Raw genomic sequence first — 21,661 nt, forward strand, 5'->3', positions numbered from 1 at the left:
AGGATGGCTTCTAAAGAGTAGGTGATTTATGTTAAGCTTCAGGTGTTATGTGTGGAAAAAATAACAGCTATGCAAACTTGAACCCAATTATTTCCCCCCATCGTCTACCAAATATGAACAATTGTTGTTTTCCCCACAACATACACACAGACACGTGTTCTGCTCAATTCAGTTTGTGTATGTATAGTTTTATATCGTGATTTAGATTTCTTTTGACTACTGCGAAAGTACTAAGCATAATAGGAAGTTATATAAAATTGTAAAAGCAGCAAAATACAGAACAAACAATGCTTGAAAAACATTTCTGAAAAATAAAGAACATGCCATTTTACATTCGCCAGGAGAATTCCCTCTTTTGGATAGGCAATTGCATACGAACGTCATTACTGAAATTGTTTGAACAATTCAAACATAAACAGAAAGTAACACTTTATATTATCATAGAATGGGTAGAAAGTAAACATGGAAAAAGAATATATCTATTTTTCTGGCTATAATAAATGAAAAAAATCAAATATTTATTCACAGCAGTGCATCTTTTCCTGGAAGTAATGAGGAACGGAACAAGACAAGGATCAGCACTCCACAAGGTACAGCAAAACAGCAGTTCCTATGATACACAGAACCTACATAGCCAAATTGGGAAGTTCTCAGTTGCTGAAATGATGATCAAGGGAGATATCCACATTGAAATCCAAAGAAAAAACCTAATTATAATGCAACAAGAACCCTCTGCTTCAGATTAACTTTAAAGCATTCAAATGCTCCGATACTACACATACACTATTTTATTATCTTCTCTTGATAAGAGTTCAAGGATAATATTTTACTGTATCATTTTTCAGAGAGTGTGGTGGTGCTTAGAGCCATCTCAAGGATAAAATGTTTTAGGAACAAAAAAAAACAATGACATTGTTTCTTCCTTAGTCTGCAAACACTGAATCTTCTACTTGGCTACAAAGGTGAAAAGATTAAAATCTCTCTCTCTCTCTGTGTGTGTGTGTGTGTGTGAGAGAGAGAGAGAGAGAGAGAGAGAGAGAGAGAGAGAGAGAAACGTAGTGAAGGAGAGGTGAGGAAGACTTAGTTGCAGTAGCTAGCTCGGTTTTAAACTTCAATTTTGATTTTTTTCCTACAACTGTTGCAATGTTGTTTGTCCTCTTGAACTGAGCCATGCAAAACAATAAATGAAAAAGACTAATCAGGTTTTAGAACACTTCCTCCTTTTAATTAAACAGCAGGCACTGATGTCAAAAATATCAAAACAAGGTTGGCGTTAACGCCTTGCAGCAGCCCTTTCCTTATTTTGTTTGAAATGACCTTTAAAGATGACAGCATTTATTTAGCCACTGAAGCTATTTCACCGACAAAAGGAAGGAAAGACTGCTTGGCTTTTAAAGGAATGGAAGCACCGTTAGTTTCTGTTCAGTCTTGAAGTATTAGAGAGCACTAACAATATATCAAATAGCAGGAAAATGTACTGCCAAGGGATGGAGTGATGTAAATAGCTGTGAGAAGAGGGATGGTCACATCACAAAGGCACTGAAGGCTTCTTTTTCAAACTGCAATAAATTTGTTTTGCTCTATATATTTCCTAATAAGAATATACAAGGGATAAGAGAGGGCTTTTTATTAGAATAGCCATGCCCCCACCCAAAACCTCAAAAGTCTTCAATTTTAAGCTTTCATGTCTTGCTCAAAGTGGTTCAGAAGGAAAAAGCAGGCACATCCACACAACTGTTTGTTCAGTTGTGGGGCATTATTACAGAAGGCTATCATACCCATTCTGCAAAGATACAGTATAAGACAGAGTTGTGTGGTTGGGACAGAAGGGAATTTGTTTTGCCTCCATTAAAGAGAAATCTACCTTACATACAACAACCTTTCCTGCAGTAGTAGTCACTGTAATCAACTGAGCCAACTTAAAAGAAGACATGATTTAAAATGATATAACTACGGATGCTCACTTCAATTTCTAATTTGTTTCTCATTTGTTCACATGGTCCAAGAGTGTGTCAAAGCAGCAGAAGTCAAAAACTTCTAGGAAAACGAGAAGCTCTTGATGCCTGAGGAATCAAGTGATTATGTAAGCAAGGAATGTACTGTTATCACCAGATGTTGTTAGATCCCAAGTTCCATCATCCTTGACCAATTATCATGCTTGCTGGGAATGATGGGAGCTGGAGTCCAGCAAGAGCTGGAGGACCACAGGAGCTGATGTCAACAGAAGGAAGGTGATTATTTCTGGTCTGCAAAGTCTCACGTTCCCAACAGAAGCACAGTGTGATGTGTATAGCCCACGATGACCAGCACAGTAGGCGTGTGCTCAAAGACCTCCGAGACCTCTCTGTCAGTATAACAACCAACAATACAGTGGTACCTCAGGTTAAGTACTTAATTGGTTCCAGAGGTCTGTTCTTAACCTGAAACTGTTCTTAACCTGAAGCACCACTTTAGCTAATGAGGCCTCCTGCTGCTGCTGCACCGCCAGAGCCCGATTTCTCTTCTCATCCTGAAGCAAAGTTCTTAACCTGAGGTAATATTTCTGGGTTAGAGGAGTCTGTAACCTGAAGCGTCTGTAACCTGAAGCGTATGTAACCCGAGGTACCACTGTACCTCTGAATTACCCCAACACTAGTTGTGTAAAGAAGCCCTTGCTTAACGAAAGACAACCGTTTATGAGCTTCTCCGCATAAAATCATGTCAAAGTAGGGTTATGAAACATAGGTAAATGTAAAGGGTTCAGTCGTGGCCGACTCTGGGGTTGAGCGCTCATCTCACTTTATTGGCTGAGGGAGCCAGCGTACAGTTTCTGGGTCATGTAGCCAGCATGACTAAGCTGCTTCTGGCGAACCAGACCAGCACACAGAAACGCCGTTTACCTTCCCGCCGGAGAGGTATCTATTTATCTACTTGCACTGGCATGCTTTCAAACTGCTAGGTTGGCAGAAGCAGGGACCGAGCAATGGGAGCTCACCCCGTCATGGGGATTTGAACCGCCGACCTTCTGATCAGCAAATCCTAGGCTCTGTGGTTTAACCCCAACACTAGTGTGTAAAGAAGCCCTTGCTTAACAAAAGACAACCGTTTATGAGCTTCTCCGCATAAAATCACGTCAAAGTAGGGTTATGAAACATAATCTAAATCTAAAACCGACATCCTCCCTGATGTCAGTAAGTGCCTCCTCACTAGTCCCCAAGAACTAAACCAGAGGCTTAGTATAAAAAAATTGAGACAGCTGCAAAGCAGCGCTTGCAGGCAGGCGGAATTAGGAGAAAGCCACGGTGAATGAGAACACTCAAGACACATCTGTGCTAGGACGCCTACACGTGCTGTGCCGTACTGAGCCGAATGTTTGTTTTGGATAGGTTGCCTGGCAATGGAAGGCATTCATTTTATAAAATAAACTTCTGAAAGGCTTGTTAAAAAACACAATTGTGCGAGCACAGAAGAGAACATTTTTTCAACTCGCTGTCAGGCATAAAGGGGAATGGTGGGGGGTCGGGGGTTGGCTACGAATGCCGCTTAGGACGGCGTGGGTTGACCATGAATCAAGTCACTGCACTGTACTCACATCCTCACAGAGAGGAACAATACTGAGCGGTTCATTGTGCTGCACAAAGGAACACCCCACAAAGAAAAATGAAGGCATAATCGGCTTGGAAGGCAAACCATTTTTCAAGTTGTTTTGTTTTTTTCATGTTTCACGTACATACTAGCAGTTCCACTGAAAGAATTCTCACTCCCAGTAACCAGCTTGGGACAGCTTACCAAAGCAAAATACAGTGGTCTGAAAAATGTTAAGGCCAGCAGTGAACCTTAAGGTTAGCAAAGGACCAATCTCTGGGAGCGTGAAGTCCAGATATGCACTCAATTTCAAGGTGACTTTCAGTATGACACGGACTGCTGGCGTATGTTGACAGGACTGGAAAGAGGGACATTCCAGGATGATTTATGCTCAGAAATGGAAAGAAGATTCTGTACCAACCAAGGAGGAAGACTAAATTAACAGATTGTGCCGAAATGGCATAGCTTTATAAAAGACTGGGGGAAATGTGTGGATTATTTGAAATGTCATAGTACACATATAAGATCACTAGCAGGATTGACTTAAACCAAACAGTTAATGATAAAAGATCACTAGGGATAAATTATTAATTGCAGTAATGAAGGAGACACAGTGTTGCAAATTAAAACAAAATATAAGAAATGGCAAAAGGAGTGGGGGAAAGAAAAAAATACATATTTGTTGGGAAATATAGGATTGTTTTTATGTCAAAATATCTCTGAAAAAAATGAAAAATAAAATTTATTTTTTTAAAAAAGCAAAGAGGGACATAAATACAGTCACCTCAATGGTACCTGATTCTGTCTGACTACATTATCTAGTTGCAGCTTTAAGCTACCTTGCTATCTGTTTTGGTGTTTTTAGTTGACATTCTAATTTTGTCTCAGTCATTTTATTGCTGTGTCATTCATTGTGTTGTTATTTTTAATTGTTAACTGTCTTGGGAGCCATCTGGAAAGCCAGACAAAAAGATACAAATATAAACAACGAATAAAATAATCTGTGGCAGCCACAAAAATAACCTCGATGGTACAAAGCCTCATCAAGTGAATCCACCACATCAGGAAGCTGCTTATTAATATACCCTGCGCATGCATGTGGGCGAGAGCAGTCTTTGTGTGTCATCAAGAGCCTGGTTAGTTCCACCTGCCTTATCCCACTCCTCTGTTCCAGGAGTTGTTGCTAGAAGGAAATGCAGAGGGACACACACACACACCACCATAAAATCCACGGCAAGGGTGCCATACCATTTATCCCTGGAAAGAATGTCCCTGGTTGGGAGGCAGGGCATGGTGTGAGAGGCTGACACAGGTGGGTCAGGGAGGTCAACCAGGGTGTGAAGTGGGCTACCAAACCCATTTGTTGCATTTTGGAAAACTCTTATCACTGAGCTAATTGTTTATGGTGCCTTTAATATCCATGCGGGACACGGGTGGCACTGTGGGTTAAACCACAGAGCCTAGGGCTTGCCGATCAGAAGGTTGGCGGTTCGAATCCCCGTGATGAGGTGAGCTCCCGTTGCTCAATCCCTGCTCCTGCCAACCTAGCAGTTCGAAAGCACATCAAAGTGCAAGTAGATAAATAGGTACCACTCCGGCGGGAAGGTAAACGCCGTTTCCGTGCGCTGCTCAGGTTTGCCAGAAGTGGCTTAGTGATGCTAGCTACATGACCCGGAAGCTGTACACCGGCTCCCTTGGCCAATAAAGTGAGATGAGCGCCCACAACCCCAGAGTCGGCCACAACTGGACCTAATGGTCAGGGGTCCCTTTATCTTTACCTAATATCCATTCAGAGGTTTTGATTTGCTTCATTTTTTGAAACCTCTCCCCTCTCCCCGGCTCTACATTACTAAGGACTTATTGCAACACTGATGTGTTTTGAAATGTACTGCTGAAGGGAGTACTGAAATGCTTTTTTTTTTTTTTTGCTTTAATATATTGCTGCTGTTGTTTGCTTTGTATATTATGATCTGCCCTTGAACACAAACTTCCTTTGTGGAAAGGTAATACACAAATAAATACTTTATCCCAGTGAATTTATCTTCCTAAAAGCACGCTAACACTTTTAAATTGTGAGCCACACAAACTTGCACCAGGGATGGGGCTCGTATAGCTCGCCTTGATTCCTGTTTAAGGCAATTTAGGAAATCAGAATAAAGACTGTATTATAATACTAGTACAGTGGTACCTTGGGTTACATACGCTTCAGGTTACAGACTCTGCTAACCCTGAAGTAGTACCTCGGATTAAGAACTTTGCTTCAGGATGAGAAGAGAAATCATGCTCCGGCGGCGCAGCAGCAGCAGCAAGAGGCCCCATTAGCTAAAGTGGTGCTTCAGGTTAAGAACAGTTTCAGGTTAAGTACGGATCTCTGGAACGAATTAAGTACTTAACCCGAGGTACCACTGTAATACTTTTAAGAATGCATATCATATAGGGAAGTAGTCACACTAAGCAAGTTTACCCCTACCAAACCCAGTTTTAGCTAATCGTAAGAACAGTGTGCTGCCCAAGTTTTCAAAATTTATGCCGAGTGCTACAATTAATAACAGTTTAGGCTGTTTTTGATACCCTCTCCCCTAAACAATGGAGAAGGACTACACTTGGGCCAGATTTAGAAGGCTGTTTAGGGGGGACTTCTCACAGGCTGTCTACTCAAGTGGTGTGAGTGATTCTGATCAGATCCATGCATGCAAATATATCACCTTACACAGCAGAGATAAATCAGGACAAATATTTGTATCAAAGACATAAAACGGGGGGAAATGTAAGTAAAAATGGGGAATTCAAACACAGAACAAATGGAAGCAGGTGCTGAAGATTCACCACACCATTTGATCTGTGACCAGACCTGAAGAAATATATTTTTTCAACTTAAAAAAAATTAATATTGCCCTCAACTCCCTTTAAAAATGCAGCTGTACCGAGAGTCTCACGGCTAACAAATGCAAACTTAATTAAGTTAGATTCATACTGGAACCAGCAGAACTGCAGCAGCCCATTAATAACTCGTTTCATTGTTAGGCTGTGAAATCTTCTCCTTAACTATAATGAAAGTACGACGTAAGATTCGCCACTCTCAAAATACAATGCCAACTGGCTTTAAGCATAGAGGATGAATGCTCGGGTGAAGATAAAATGGAAATTGGATTTTTATTATTTTTCTCCAAGTGCTGGAAATGGCTTGTCCGGCTTTCAGAAAACAGGATTTAGCAGCGGGGGGTGTGTGTGTGTGTGTGTGTGTGTGTGTGTGTGCAGAAATGTTGACTTCATCTTACTTCTTTTGTCTGTGAGATTTCCAAATGGAACATTGCTGTTTTGATACAATCTTATGGCTTAAATGCCTTTAAGTCATTCTGTAGTCGCTTACTTGCTTTATGGGGGACAATCCTAACCCCGGTCTCTACTGAGAGGGGATCTGGAGGGCTAGCACGGGCCAAATGGCAGAATGGGATTCACTGGAACCCCTCCTGACCCTCAGTATGCTTTGTTTTGGTGCTTTGTGCTGGTGTGCTGGCAGGGTTCCCACCACCACCACTTCCAGCCACCTATTTGGCTGGGAGAAGGTACAAGTTTATGCCGGAGTGATAATGGTATCACTCCACAGGTGGTACCTAGTCAGAGGCTGGGCAGAACAATACTTCTGGTCATTCTAGCCCCTGCCCTAACAACAACAACAACAACAACAACAATTTATTTGTACCACATCCATCTGACTGGGTTTTCCCAGCCACTCTGGGTAGCCTCCAACACATATAAAAACATAATAAAACATTAAACCTTAAAAACATTCAACTGACACATAAGGGGGTTTGGACTGCTCTGCCCATGAATCACATCAAAAGCACAGGAGCAACAGCCATGTTAATGAAGTTCAAGTTTCTCTGCAAACAGAATATTTATGTCATAGTTTTTTTTTTGTTTTTTTTAATATATATATATATATAATGCTGGGACGCAGGTGGCGCTGTGGGTTAAAGCCTCAGCGCCTAGGACTTGCCGATCGAAAGGTCGGCGGTTCGAATCCCTGCGGCGGGGTGCGCTCCCGCTGCTCGGTCCCAGCGCCTGCCAACCTAGCAGTTCGAAAGCACCTCCGGGTGCAAGTAGATAAATAGGGACCGCTTACCAGCGGGAAGGTAAACGGCGTTTCCGTGTGCGGCTCTGGCTCGCCAGAGCAGCGATGTCACACTGGCCACGTGACCCGGAAGTGTCTCCGGACAGCGCTGGCCCCTGGCCTCTTAAGTGAGATGGGCGCACAACCCCAGAGTCTGTCAAGACTGGCCCGTACGGGCAGGGGTACCTTTACCTTTTATATATAATGCATCTCTTTAAAGTGAGGGTTTCTTTAAAGAAAAACTGTCCACCCAAAAACAAGTAAATAAATACGTTTTACAAAAATTTTATTTTAACCGTGACTGCATTTTTGTAATGCACCAAGTATTCAATACATACGTTTTACTGTACCTTTATCTTTGTTTTTTTCCTTTCCAAGGGAATCCAGTTTCTTTCGTAATGATTTCTTCCTCTTTTGTCCATCTACAAATAAAAACATTTGTTATATTTTAAGGAGAGAAAAAAGTGCTAAGATAAAAGAATGCAGCAGAACTGATATTGAACAATAACTAGTCCCCCACGACAAGAGCATATAGATTTTCTTTTATTAAAAAACAACAACCATCCAAATGAGGTCTTGCCTACAAACCCTTCACCTGGTTATAATACCAAAGGACATGGATACTTACTTCTAGAAGAGTTAATATAATATTACAGTTCTTAAAGAAGAATGAATCTTTGCCTAGGAAAATACATGTTTGGAGTGCTATTTTGCTACACCTTTTGAGAAACTGATTGTGTGTGTGTGTGTGTGTGTGTACACACCCATGTACCTGAAGATGTGGTCAATCAGGTGAATGTCTTTTTTATTTCAAATATTTATATGCTACTTAATACTCAGAATTTCTAAGTGCTGTACATAAAATGGTTTTTTTAAAAAATAAGAAAAATTGAAATTAATCCTAAAAATAGAAAACTATGTTAAAATGCCTGCTGAAATATATCTAGCCCGGATCTTTAATCCGTCTAAAGGTGATACTTATTATATGCTCACAGCAATGAAATCTTTACAAGGTGTTTCAAAGGGCAAACACAGGAAAGCAATTTATCAGGGACCAAACATTTAAAGCACTTGTTGGTAAAGTTCATGGTAAGAATGGCATCTTTCACCAAAATACTTTCTTATCTTTTGCACAGCTGAATTTTCATTGACGTTGGGGGGTGGACAACTAATGTGTCTACTCCACTAGCTCCTCAAGTTTTCCACAGAGTCCCTCACTACTTTCTTGGGGGTCATTCCACATCAAATCAAAGCAAAAAGCAAGGGTTTCGCCACACACCGTCTTGGATTTTGATGAAACTTGGTGTACACCCTTCCCTTATGGTTGAAAGAAACCCCCTTAATTTTTTCCCCTCTATCTCAAACGGTTTTAATTTTATAGCACTTCAAACTTTCGTGAAATCTGTGTTTCGGTCCCTCTTGAGATCCTTGGCCTTATATGCATTGAACTGAAGTGGAATGACCCTTGGGAGAGCTTTGCAACCCTCAAGAGCATGACCTTCCTTTTCATACTCAGATCAAAGCAGTATCACGTGTTGCCATACAGCATGATGCTGTGTGACAGTGCACTGCACTACAGATCTCCCTCCTACCTGCACGTAGCTCAAGTGGCCAAACCAAAGATGATTACATGGTTGGGGAGGGCCATGCCCAATCATGCCCCTGAAAGATACTCCAAGAGGATCCTGCTCTCATTGTTGTAGCCTTTTCAAGCCTTGAGGGCTGGATGTTGGCAGATCATTAACACAACATATATGCATTTTCCAAACCCTGGCTGGTAAAACATCATGGTTTAATTGCTACTCACACCAGAAGGGAGGTAGCGGCCGCAGTCAAATCACTGACCCAGCCTGGAGTGCAAATTGGCCTGTGATGACAGTAGGTTTGGCTCAGCCATGTTTCCTGACCCTGCTGTTTTTTGCCCTGGCTGGCATGAGCAACAGGATTGCAGATGCAGTGGTGGTACTGCGGCTTCGTTAAGCCCTCCCTGATGCTCCCAAATCAGGGATTCGATTGCAGCGTCAAGAAATAACAACAGGTCATATGCAAAATCTCTGATGTTTTATGTTATGTTGTGTTGTGTTGTGTTGTGTTGTGTTGTGTTGTGTTGTGTTGTGTTGTGTTGTGATGTGATGTGATGTGAATTCATCTTCTGGTCATTATGAGAAGACCATCAAACAAGCTTCCATTTCAAAGCAGGAAACTAAAAGTGGGCAGAACTTTACAGCTCTATCATTCACATCTAATTATGAAAAGCTGTAACAGAAACAGTAATACAGTCTTTTTACCCAAATATTAGCGTATCTGGGAACCTTTCATGCCTGCCAAGGTGAAAAGCAGGGGCAGGTTAACTTGATAGCAGTGGACTGGGCCAGCAATGGCAGTGGGTAGGATCCAAGGTACTTCACACACTTTCTCTCCCACCAGCCCTCTTTCCCCTACTGGGAAACCACAGAAACAGAGTACTGTACTGTAGAGTTGGAAGGGCCATCTACTGGTAAGTCCATGCGCCTGCAATGCAGGAATACAGTTAAACCCTTCCACAGCTGGTTAAATCTCGCCTCTCCTGTGATTCCCATGAGGAGTGGCCCCATGATGCTATTACGCTTTTTTCTAAGCTTAACAGCAACATGGGAGAGTAGGGGAATTTCCATCAGAATTGTGGGAAGCGGTGTGAAAGATTAAAACTTTCCTCTCCCTGTAGTGTGCCTTGTGCTGCTCAGCTGACTGGGGAACAACGGAGAGTAGTGAAAAAGGAACTGGACTGCAGAAAAACATCTTTCTCCAGAGCCCCCTTTCTTCGCGCTGCTTGGCTGATCAGTGGGAGGGAAGTTGTGGGTCACCTAAGATTAGGCAATGGGCCAGGAACAGCCCAGGGAGTACAAAATACAACTTCTGAACAAGAAATAGAATATACTGACTGGAAAATATGTGTACTGTCCAGAGAATGTACAAAATGTGGTCAAGAGACACATTCCTCTTGGAGATTCTACATAATGGCTGGAGAACATACAACATTTGATTGAAAAATGCATATTTCCCAAGGCCTGTTGAAGATTATGTCTATTAACTAGGGAATGTGCATAATTACTTCTTCATGGAAGGTGAATATGCATAATGACTAATCACTATGCACATTAACTGCTCAATTTACATTCTTCTTAACATACGTATGTGTGTGTGCGTGAATGTTAATATGAACATACTATTCCAGTCCTACAAGTGAAATGGACTGGGTGGGAGGAGATAGAGACAGAGAAAGAGTGAATACATATTCAAATGCATAAAGTATCTGTTCGCAAAATTAATAAATAGTATGTCAGAAGTAGTTTAAGCACATACAACTTTAAGCAGCAAACCTAATCCCTGTGGAATAAGTCACCGTTAGCTCTCAAGTAAACATGTTTATTATAGCATCTATTGTCCCCTAATAATAAGTTTCCACAGTTCTTTAAGGTATTGTAAAGTAAGACTTGTGCAGCTCAGTTGACAAGTTTCTTCTTGCATCAGTGCAAGTCAATGGTGGGCTATCACTTCCTGAAGCGTTTTTGTAAATTGTCTGCCATAAAACGGTATTTTACTTTCAACACATGTACTAGCACAATTCAGTCACTGAAACTAGGTGCCTGTTTTAACATGTCAGCTAACTTTCTAAAGTGTAGTAGACCTACAGCTTTTTTTGTACAGTGTACTGGATTAATTAATCCAGTAAATCTTATTGTTCCGATTTTATACAATTGTATAAAACAGTAATAAAGCTACACTAATTTAGATCATGAGAATATTTAACTGTTTCAGTTTTTAGGTCTGGGCTGTACAACTTAAGACTGCAAGTGGGAGCTAGATGATCAAATGCTATCCATAGGAAACAAACAAACAAACTGAACTTCAAGTACCTAATATATCCAATGTTTTATTAACGACACACCTCAGATGGTGAAGAATACAAGAGTTGCCATGCAATGTCAGGCAGATGTTCATCAAACCTTAAATTATGAGCCCAACCCATTGTGAACCCAGAAAGTTCAAAAGTAGGGCATGGTAGGAGGAACCGTGCCTTTGGTTTGCCCTCAGCATTTGATAAATGAAAGTGCATTTCCTGAGCACAGGGAGATTTCAAGTCTATGGACACAACTGGGATTGAAGCTCATGTTTTTCTCCAAAACCAGTAAGGTAGAAAAGGGTTGTGCCAAACAGGGGGTTGAGAATCCCAAGTTCTGTAGTTCTGTCCCCAGTGACATAGACAAATAGCCATTGGTGAACTTTTCCTTCTCTGATTAGACAAGGCTTAATGCACCAAAACATACCATGGAATATGATCAAGAATGTGCATGCTTTTAACTGATCAAATATTAACTAGGTGCAAGCTACTGAAGTTCAGTATTGAAAAACTACGGTACCATAACGTTCCTGTTGCTTGGCAGCCGGGGTTGGTTGCCCACAAGTTTGCTTTTAAAATTCCATCTACTTTCTGCCACTCAATGTTTCAATTCTATATTTTTAAATGCAGAAAAGAGCTTTTCTTCTGGTTGCTTCAATTTAAGAGTTTCTGCTAGCTCCAACAGAATCAACGTTATGTTTGTTGAAAGCAAATGTTACCATTTAATTGAAACGTAATTCCTCCTCTTTGATCCATTTGCACTGACTGGGTTTTATCTGATTGAAAATTTGTACAAATATTCTACACGGCTTCAAGTTCTGATAGCAATACAACACAGAAAAATGAATGCTTCTATTGTTCACTGAAATGGTTACTCTTCAAACATAGTTCCCCTGTATCTCCTGTTGTTTGCCAATTTGAAATACAGATAAAAGTTATCTAGAACACGGAATGGCCCAACACACTTTTAGACCAGGCATATAACACAAAAAGGACAGGCTTATTGGGTTTGAAACTGATGCTTCACTCAGTATTGCTGTTACCCCTTCATCATAAATTCATATATAGGCATTTAAATATACACAGTTAACATGAAATCCACAAAACCTTCTTTAATACAGCTGCTTTCCAAAATCACTATGCAATTCCATTCCTAATAAAGATTATTATCCTTATGGAGAACCAGTAGAGAGATACTTAATCTCTGAACTAAAACTCAAAACATCATTATACTAGAAAAAAATATGCAAGGAAACTGGAACACAGAAAACTCTGAGTCTATTAAATAAATTACAAGTTTCTTTTTCTCGGTTTAACAACTAGTGACCTCGTGAAATTGCTATTTCAAATCAATTAAAAGGATTTCTGTTGAATATTAAAATATAATCAAAACTTTGGATGCTGGCTGAAGAGTTACAGGGTTCAGCAGAAGCCTTGCTAAGTGCACAGAATATCATATACACTGTTGATATGACAGACAGGCAACTGAATGCACCAGCTGAATTCCCTGGCAGCTGAACTATTCTCTTGGCAAATATAATCCAGCAGAACAGAGCTGAAACAGAGGAGGGTGCTATACTCCAGCCTTCTCGATATGGTGCCCTCCATATATTTTGGACTACAACTCCTATCAGCCCATGTTGGTTGGAGCTGATGGGAGATGTGGCCCGAGGCATAAGGATGGCACCATGTCAGGGAAGACCGCTATAAACCTACAGTCTATGCATCCCCATTGATGGTGCAACTTTTACACCAGTCCCGGACTTGGTGGAGGGAATTTTACCGAAACCACCACCCAACCTGAGCACAGGTATAACTCAGCACATCACACATGAACATAAACCCAACACAAGGAGATCATAACTCATATGATAGGGCATGTAGCACTGGGCTCCTTCTCTCTGGCTCTGTATTGTACATACTTAAAAGAGTTGCCAAGGGGAAACTTTGGTGATGGCAAAGGAACCACATTGCACAAAACAGTCTGATGTTATAATTCACATGGGAACTACAGCACAGTGGTAAAGCCTCTGCCTAGAATAATATTTTCTGTATTGGGGAAATATTAAAGGTAAATAAAAAGAAGAGAACTACACTTCGTCTTTATTTCAGATTTTATAAATGAAAATGAAGGGAAATCTAATTCTAAATGAATTTTCTCTTTCTTTTTCAATTTTTCTTTCCGTTCTTTTAATTTCTCAACCAAGGTCCTTGGAGGATTTACAGAATGACAGAATGGTAATTCACAAGCACCTCTCAACCACTCTAAACACAAGGTAAGCATAGCTAAACCTTGCACACATCCTGTGAGAATTTTCTCTCCCCTTTGATGATGAGAAAAGAAACTGCATTTAACGATTAACTGATGCAAAATGGGTGAAAAAAATATGGAAGAAATCTTCAACACAGTGCTATCAAGCAAGTATGTGGGGAGAATGTACACAACCTAGTCTGACAAGTCCTAAATGTAAAAAGTGGCTACGTCAAGAAAAAGACCTGCTATTCTATGCCAATTTAACTCTTTTTCTATGCCATAAAAGTATCAAAACAAGCAAACTATTGACAGGCCGTAACCTTCTGTTTTCCCCAACTCCAGGCTCTGGGATTGAATCACAGATCTTGGCACAAAGCCATGCTGCTAGAGCCCTACAGCTTTGCTGCAGAACACTGGCCCATTTTAGTGTGCCTTTCTCTACCTTCCAACCCGTAATCCCCATCCCATCATTTTATAATGAGAGGAAGCAATTCATGAGAAATATGGCTTAAATTAAATCAGAGGTAAAGTCTCGAAAATGTTTCACAGGGACCAAATCTTTTTTTTTGTAATTTTCTTAACAATCTTTTTTTTGTACTTAGATATGGTGAAGTGAAGGGACGCTGGTGGTGCTGTAGGTTAAACCACAGAGCCTAGGACTTGCCGATCAGAAGGTTGGCGGCTCGAATCCCTGCAACGGGGTGAGCTCCCGTTGCTCGGTTCCTGCTCCTGCCAACCTAGCAGTTCAAAAGAACACAGTGCAAGCAGGTAAATAGGCACCGCTCCGGTGGGAAGGTAAACGGCGTTTCCGTGTGCTGCTCTGGTTCGCCAGAAGCGGCTTAGTCATTCTGGCCACATGACCCGGAAGCTGTCCGCCGGCTCCCTTGGCCAATAAAGCGAGATGAGCGCCGCAACCCCAGAGTCGGTCACAACTGGACCTAATGGTCAGGGGTCCCTTTACCTTTATTATGGTGAAATGAAGGTGCCTGACAACAAATGATTTATTGCTACTGCTTTCCAAAACTAAAATAATATCTAAGCATTGGAATCAAGTGGATGGAAATGGGAGTGGAGGGCTGCGGGATCCATTCCACAGCCAAGTGGTATGTTTGGCACTAGGAGCTATTTGGCGAACCTATTATGGACAGGGTTATAGGATTAATCATTAATTTATGTTCACATATAATCACCATCTGCAACAAATCTTAAAAGATAGTGGTTGAAGGTGTGGTGCATTTCAAAAATGTAGGCACTCTTGCATGCTTTAGGATGCAAGGTCACTGCATATGATTTCACAGCGTGTCATATCCTGCATACTGGACCGAAGCCAAAATTTCAAAATAATTAGATGTGCAAATAATTATGAGATTTTAAAAGTGAATAAATGTGTAATTACGTACAGTTTTGTTCTAGTTTGAGACATTAGGAAATAATGACTAAAGTATTCTTTACCAACCTCAAAAACCAGAATTATTCTCTTAAAAATAAAATTAAACAACAGGCTTGTGAACTGCTTAATATAAGCCTGAAGAGCTGCAGCAACCATTGCACGGTACACTGACAGAATATGTCTTGTAACATCGTCAGAATCAGTCCCAATTGCAATGTATAAACAGACAAAAGACAACAGGAAATTCCAAGAGCTTCAGACAATAAATTCCATTGAGTTTTCCCAGTTAAAGAGTGTTTTTTTTCCAAGTAAACTAACACAAACCTTGGTTGCACAAGGAATTCATAAATTCCTCACTCCTCAGTCAAAAGGTAAGTTACTCTTCTGCTCCTAACTTTCTTTAGGAAATTATATACCAAGAAATACAACAACTGCAGAATTAAAGCAACACATTTTTTTTCCTAATCTCTCTACCTACTTATTAGTGTAAGCGCAGAAACTCTGGAAAAAAAATAAAATAATACTTCCAATCTCATAATGCCAGCCTATGGTGCAATGGCATTTGGAATATTGTGTACAATTCTGGTAACCTCACCTCAAAAACAAAATTGTAGAAATGAAACAGGTTCAGAAAAGGGCCACCAAAATGATCAAAGGGATGGAGCGATTCCCCTATGAAGAACGGTTGCAGAGTTTGGGACATTTTAGTTTAGAGAAAAGGCAAGTAAGAAGTTTATAAACTTAAGCACTGCGTGGAGAAAGTAAACAAAGAAAGTTTTTCTCTCTCATAACACTGGAATTTGTGGACATTGTTGGAATTTCATGTCAGATCAAAGAGAGTACAGTGGTACCTCGGGTTACTCCACTAATCCAGAAATAGTACCTCGAGTTAAGAACTTTGCTTCAGGATGAGAACAGAAATTGTGCTCCGATGGTGCGGCGGCAGCAGGAGGCCCCATTAGCTAAAGTGGTACCTCAGGTTAAGAACAGTTTCAGGTTAAGAACGGACCTCTGGGACAAATTAAGTTCTGAACCAGAGGTACCACTGTACTTCTTCACATGGTGCATAGTCAAACTATGGAACTCCTCCCCCAGGAGGCAGTGAAAGCCACCAACTTGTATGGCTTTAAAAGAAGATGAGATAAATTCATGGAGGAGAGAGTGATCACTGGCTACTAGCCATGATGGCTGTGCTCTATATCCACAGTTAAAGGCAGCAATGCTTCAAAATACCAGCTGCTGGAAACCACGGGAGGTAAGAGTGCTCTTGTGCTCATGTTCTGCTCCCTGGTTTCCCACAGGCATCTGGATGGCCACTGTGAGAAGAGGATGCTGGACAAGATGGGCCATTGGCCTGATCCAGCAGGCTCATCCTATGTTCATTCAGAATAGTTAGACCATACTTTTAGGCCTGTCTTGAGTTCCAGATTCAACATTTAGATAAAAACCTTCCCATAATGGCTACACATTTCAAGAAGTGATGTTACTTTTATATCATACATTGCTTATTTAGGGCATAATATTTTGAGCATATTATATTCTGCAGAGCTACAGAGTTTTAGAGTTCTGCTCTAAATATTTCCCGGTATCTAAAAGAGATGGATGACTGAGTTTAAAAAGCCCCCATGGAAATACAACAAATTCGTTTATTGTGAGGACCATGCCTGTGCACAAAAATCAACACTACAGTAGTTAAAAATTGTTAAAATTCATTACATACTATGCCGACAAAACCTTCTTCCCACAAAATAGAAAAGGAGGGAAAACGAGCAGCGAGTCAAACAGACGATGGAGGGGTCTTTACATTGTCGTTCATAAATCTTTCCCTGGCTTTCATGGCCTTCATCACAAAGACCGCTACCACATGGGTAATGCGTGGGTTTGCATCAACTAACAAAAATTTTACTCTATCTTCAGGACTGGTTATAGAGTTGGGTATAATTTGCAGCAATGCATCTCTAAAGCCCGAATAAATGGGGCAATAGAGGAAATAATGTGTAAGGTCCTCTTTAATTCTCATAAGGCAAGGACATAGACGATGTTCTACTGGGGTTTTTGTGTATCTACCGGTCAGGTAGGCAGTTGGCAATGTTTGAAACCGTGCCATAGTAAAAGCTCTCCGAAGGGTGGGGTCAGTGATCTCGACCAAGTAGTTGGCACAGATTTTGACTGCTTTTACTTGGGGGAGCCAGTAGGAAAACCCAGAGTTCTTTATCTTGGTGGAGTCCATAAAGGCGTCTTTTTCAAAGATCCATTCCCGAACTTTATCAGCGCTCCACAATTTGAGAGTATTTAACTCAGGTAGGTTGTATCTGGATAGAATGTCTGATAGACTTTTATGCCAAGTAGTGTTATTTTGTAATGATACAAAGGCTTGTTTAGCCAATAAGGTGTTCGGGGCATCTATGAGGTTGGTAAAAAAACGCAGGAATCTTAAGTGTGCCCTGGCAGACACAGAAGGTAATCCTACTTCCACTCTTAGGAGAGCTGCCGGAGTACTCTGAGGGAGGCCTAGAATTCTTCTGAGATAAAAATTTTGGAAGATTTCAAGCCGTTCTAACAGCTTCTGATTCCAACCCCAGAGTTCTACTCCGTATAACATCTGTGGAATCACTTTTCCAACAAAAATTTTTAGTGCCGGGATCACCAGTTGCCCTCCCCTCGAATAAAAAAAGCTGAGCAGAGCACCAGTTGTCCTACGTGTTAGAAGGGCTACAGTCTTGAAGTGGGCAAGCCAGCTAGATGTGGCTTGGAAGGTGATACCAAGATATTTAAAGAGGAGACATTGTTCAATTTTGTGTTCATCTAGAGACCATCTAAATGTATGTCGAGCTCTAGTAAACACCACAATTTTTGTTTTATCATAGTTTATCTTTAGAGAGTTTTGAGAACAATAAGCTGCGAGCCCCTCCAGCATGCTGAGTAGGCCCCTTCGAGTGAGTGCCATGACCGCCATGTCATCAGCATATAGCAGTATGTTCAGGTGTTTGCCTTCCAGGGCAGGAGCTGATGACTTATACTTTGCCATATGTTGAACAATGTCATTTATATAAAAATTAAAAAGGAACGGTGCTAACAAACAGCCCTGTTTAACCCCTTTCCCCAGTGGCAGAGGGTCAGTATAGTTGCCTGACATCCCAGTTCTAATTTTAACTGTGGTGTCTGAATGTAACTCTCTAAGTATTTTGAGGAGTCGTCTATCAATATCTGTGCCATATAGTTTTTGCCATAATTTGTCCCTACAGATTGAGTCAGAAGCTGATGTGAGATCTACGAAAGCCACAAAAAGTTTGCTCTTATATGTCTTTGAATACTTATCTATCATTGTCTGTAATACCAAACAGTGGCCTATTGTACTATGGCCCTTTCTAAACCCTGCCTGTTCCGGATTAAACAAGTTAGAGTGGTCAGCCCAATCAACCAATTTGTTTAGCAGGTGGCGAGTATAAAGTTTATACACAATGTCCAGGAGACTTATGGGGCGATAATTTGAGGGGTCTTGGGGGTCTCCTTTCTTATAGATGGGGGCTACCAGGCTCAGTTTCCAATTTTCTGGGATTTTGCATGTATCATTTATTGCCGAGAAAAGTTGGGCCAATTCTGACCCCATGGAAATAAACCATGTTGGGTATTTTCCAGTGACTCTCCAATACTCTATTCTTGGACAGGGGTTTTTTAGTGTATGGTAGCCATCTTAACTCCGGGTCTATCTGGGGTGAGTGGAATATCAAGATCAAAGGGCTATCAATATATAGTATCAACAATGGGCCAGATAAGAGTGAACAAATTGAAACTTAAAGTCGAAACAAGATAGGTGGTCAGAAGATAGTGAGTTTTCCTTCATATATCCTGCTGCAAATTCATTATTTGCTGCTGCTTTTGTTTTCCTTAAAGTAAAGTTCTCAAGGTCGAAGTTCTCTCTGGTTTGCATATTTCTTAATCTTTCCAAACAAAACTATTCTATAGGAAGGTTACAAAGGTTTATGGATTCCATTCTACAAAATGTGCAGGATGTTTTGCTTACAAATAAATCATAGCCAGATGAAAGTATTTAACATCAAATAAGGAAGATATACTTTGGGGGTGGGAGTAAAAATAAGGAAGCAGCAAAAACAAATCCCTCCTAAATCTCCTACATCCAATACTCTTATTAACATTTATAATGCTTATAAGCCTTAAAAGGGTTTCATTTGAATAGTCTCATATTTGAATTGAATTTATAGATGGAATCTGGGGGTTGTTGTTTACATCAGTCTCACACTGAAGCACATACTAACACTTATGTGTGGTTTAAACAAATTTTATACATGTAAATAGTTGTATCAATGTTCAATTGTATTTTAATGATTTTTCTTTGTTTTTAGCAATTCTTGTTTTTATCTGTAATGACTGTTTATTTGCAGGGATACAACCAGATTAAATAAATCTTAGTCAACTCATTGACTAAATCATATGATTATATCCACCAGTTACGTTTGCATATGTAAGTATATTCTCCTAATTTTCAGATGATGCACGTATGTGCAATAGCATAGCAAGTACCATCATAAAAGAGACATCTCCCATTTTATCTCACTTATGAGGCAATGACTCATGTTTGCATTGTTGTGGGCTGTCAATTAGTTCCAAACAGCAAAGGAGCCCTTTAGATAGCCATTTATTTAGCTTCTTTGATGCATGGTCACTTTTGCAAACCAAGAGGGAAGTTAAGAGGATTAAGGTCTGGGAGGTGAAACTGCTTTGTTTCTCATTCTAATTCACTCCAAGATACCAGAAAGGCAGTGTTCATTACTATGGAAGAAAAACAAATATAAGCTTTCTGCATTTGACTGTGGGAAGAAGATTCAAATGACTAGGAACCACATGTGGCGGATGTAAGAGACTGCAGAGCTCGCTCTTATGGGAACAATCATGTACAGCCTGAAACTACCATTGTCACTGCAAAACACATACATGTACACATAGGAACAGGAGGGAGCCACAGCAACAAATAAAAGACTCAAAAGGGGAAAACAAACTTGAAAAAAGGGCCAGCTGTTATTATTTATTTTTGCTCACTGCATATTTTAGAACTTAAGTTCTACCTTTAGAAGCAATCTCAGACCTTCTCACACAAAAGCTGCCACCTATTGTACCACCCTTTCTTGCAATCTCACTGTCAACCATTGCCATCTGCAGGGCTGCAGCAGCAAAGTGTGAATTGAAGAAGTTGTGTAAAAAGCTCTCTGTGAGAGTTATATTTAAAGTAGCCATCACTCTGATTGTTTGAATACATTCTTCCACAAGAAATCAAGTTGTTGCAGAACCCTTTGTTTATCTAATAATGTTTGAGGGCCGATTCAGTTATTCTATCTACTCCCTATCTTGGTTTAGATCTGTGTAGAAAAAATGTATACACATCTATGTATTCCTGTCTTATAGCATAATGTCTATTATGCCTTGTATATTTGGGAACTGAGGCACCATCTGCAAATTGGTGCTAAAATTTGGAAACATAATCCATGGAAATTTACTCTGATCCTTTCCACTTTTGTACAAAAACGCAGATACATTAACACCGTCGTGAATGGCTAAATGCAAGGGACCAATGGCAAGTAACGACAAAAAAAAGTAAAAACCATAGTCACACTGAATGAAGATGACAAATAGGTAATTAAACACAACAAAGAGCAATATAAACAGAGGTCCAAAATCCGAACCCCGCCCCCTGCCAAAATAAACACAAGGCAGAAAGCACATTGCCATTTTTTTCATAGCCGAGCAGTAACATACTGGGCACAAAACCAAACACAGCAGAATAAAGGTTCTGAATGTTAAATTGTTTCTTGCTCCGTTTGGACACAATTTACTCCAAGACTATGCTTTTTATCTATGAAAAGTTCAGCACAGACCAGTCAATCAAAATAAGTCAACTGGCTAGTCAAGTACAGTAAAAGAAAAGAAAGAAAAGAAAAAGCATTGGTAAGTTCAATATTTTATAACAAGGCCCAGAAGCCAGAATGAAAAGGAAGGATTAAACTAAGTGTCCTTTTTTCTTGTGAGGATCTTTACATATTTCCAGTTTGCTTGCAGGTTATGGCAAGCAGTAAAATGATCCATCCAAATCTCCAAAGTGGCAATTTCTTAAATTAGTTTACTTTGGGCATGGCAACTTTAAAGTAGAAGAAGACCATAGAAACTATTGAAATCCATAATGAGGCATATAAATGGTTCTGACTCATAACACAGCTATTCTCTGATCTTTAGAAGATCCTTAAAGCAACATTAGTAGATGCTACGTTTTCCCAAATAAAACTTAATTGCATTATGTTCTCTTGCATCTGAATTGTTCTAGCTTTTCCCAGTTAAAAAGCCTAATGCTTGAATAATGCTGCAGTCTGTAGTATAGATGAGAGATAAGCAGTCCACTCAATTTTTCCCCGCCCAAGTTCAGTCTGAACAATATGCATAGATAAGCAT

At 40.3% G+C, this 21,661-nt stretch overlaps 1 protein-coding gene across 7 annotated transcripts in view; it reads right to left on the reverse strand.

The window, feature by feature from the left end:
• ARHGAP6 (Rho GTPase activating protein 6) overlaps nt 1-21,661 on the reverse strand; it is a 183,361-nt gene that overhangs the window by 24,776 nt on the left and 136,924 nt on the right. For 4 of the 7 annotated variants that reach the window (XM_083734229.1, XM_083734233.1, XM_083734231.1 and 1 more), the window contains exon 3: nt 8,017-8,100. In XM_083734229.1, coding sequence (XP_083590355.1) covers nt 8,017-8,100 — 84 coding nt within the window. The remainder of the gene's footprint in view (nt 1-8,016; nt 8,101-21,661) is intronic. The other 3 variants (XM_083734230.1, XM_083734232.1, XM_083734235.1) reach the window with 1 other exon arrangement.

This window comes from Podarcis gaigeae (assembly GCF_964106915.1).
Source record: "Podarcis gaigeae genome assembly, chromosome: 4".
Taxonomy (NCBI): Eukaryota; Metazoa; Chordata; class Lepidosauria; order Squamata; family Lacertidae; genus Podarcis; species Podarcis gaigeae.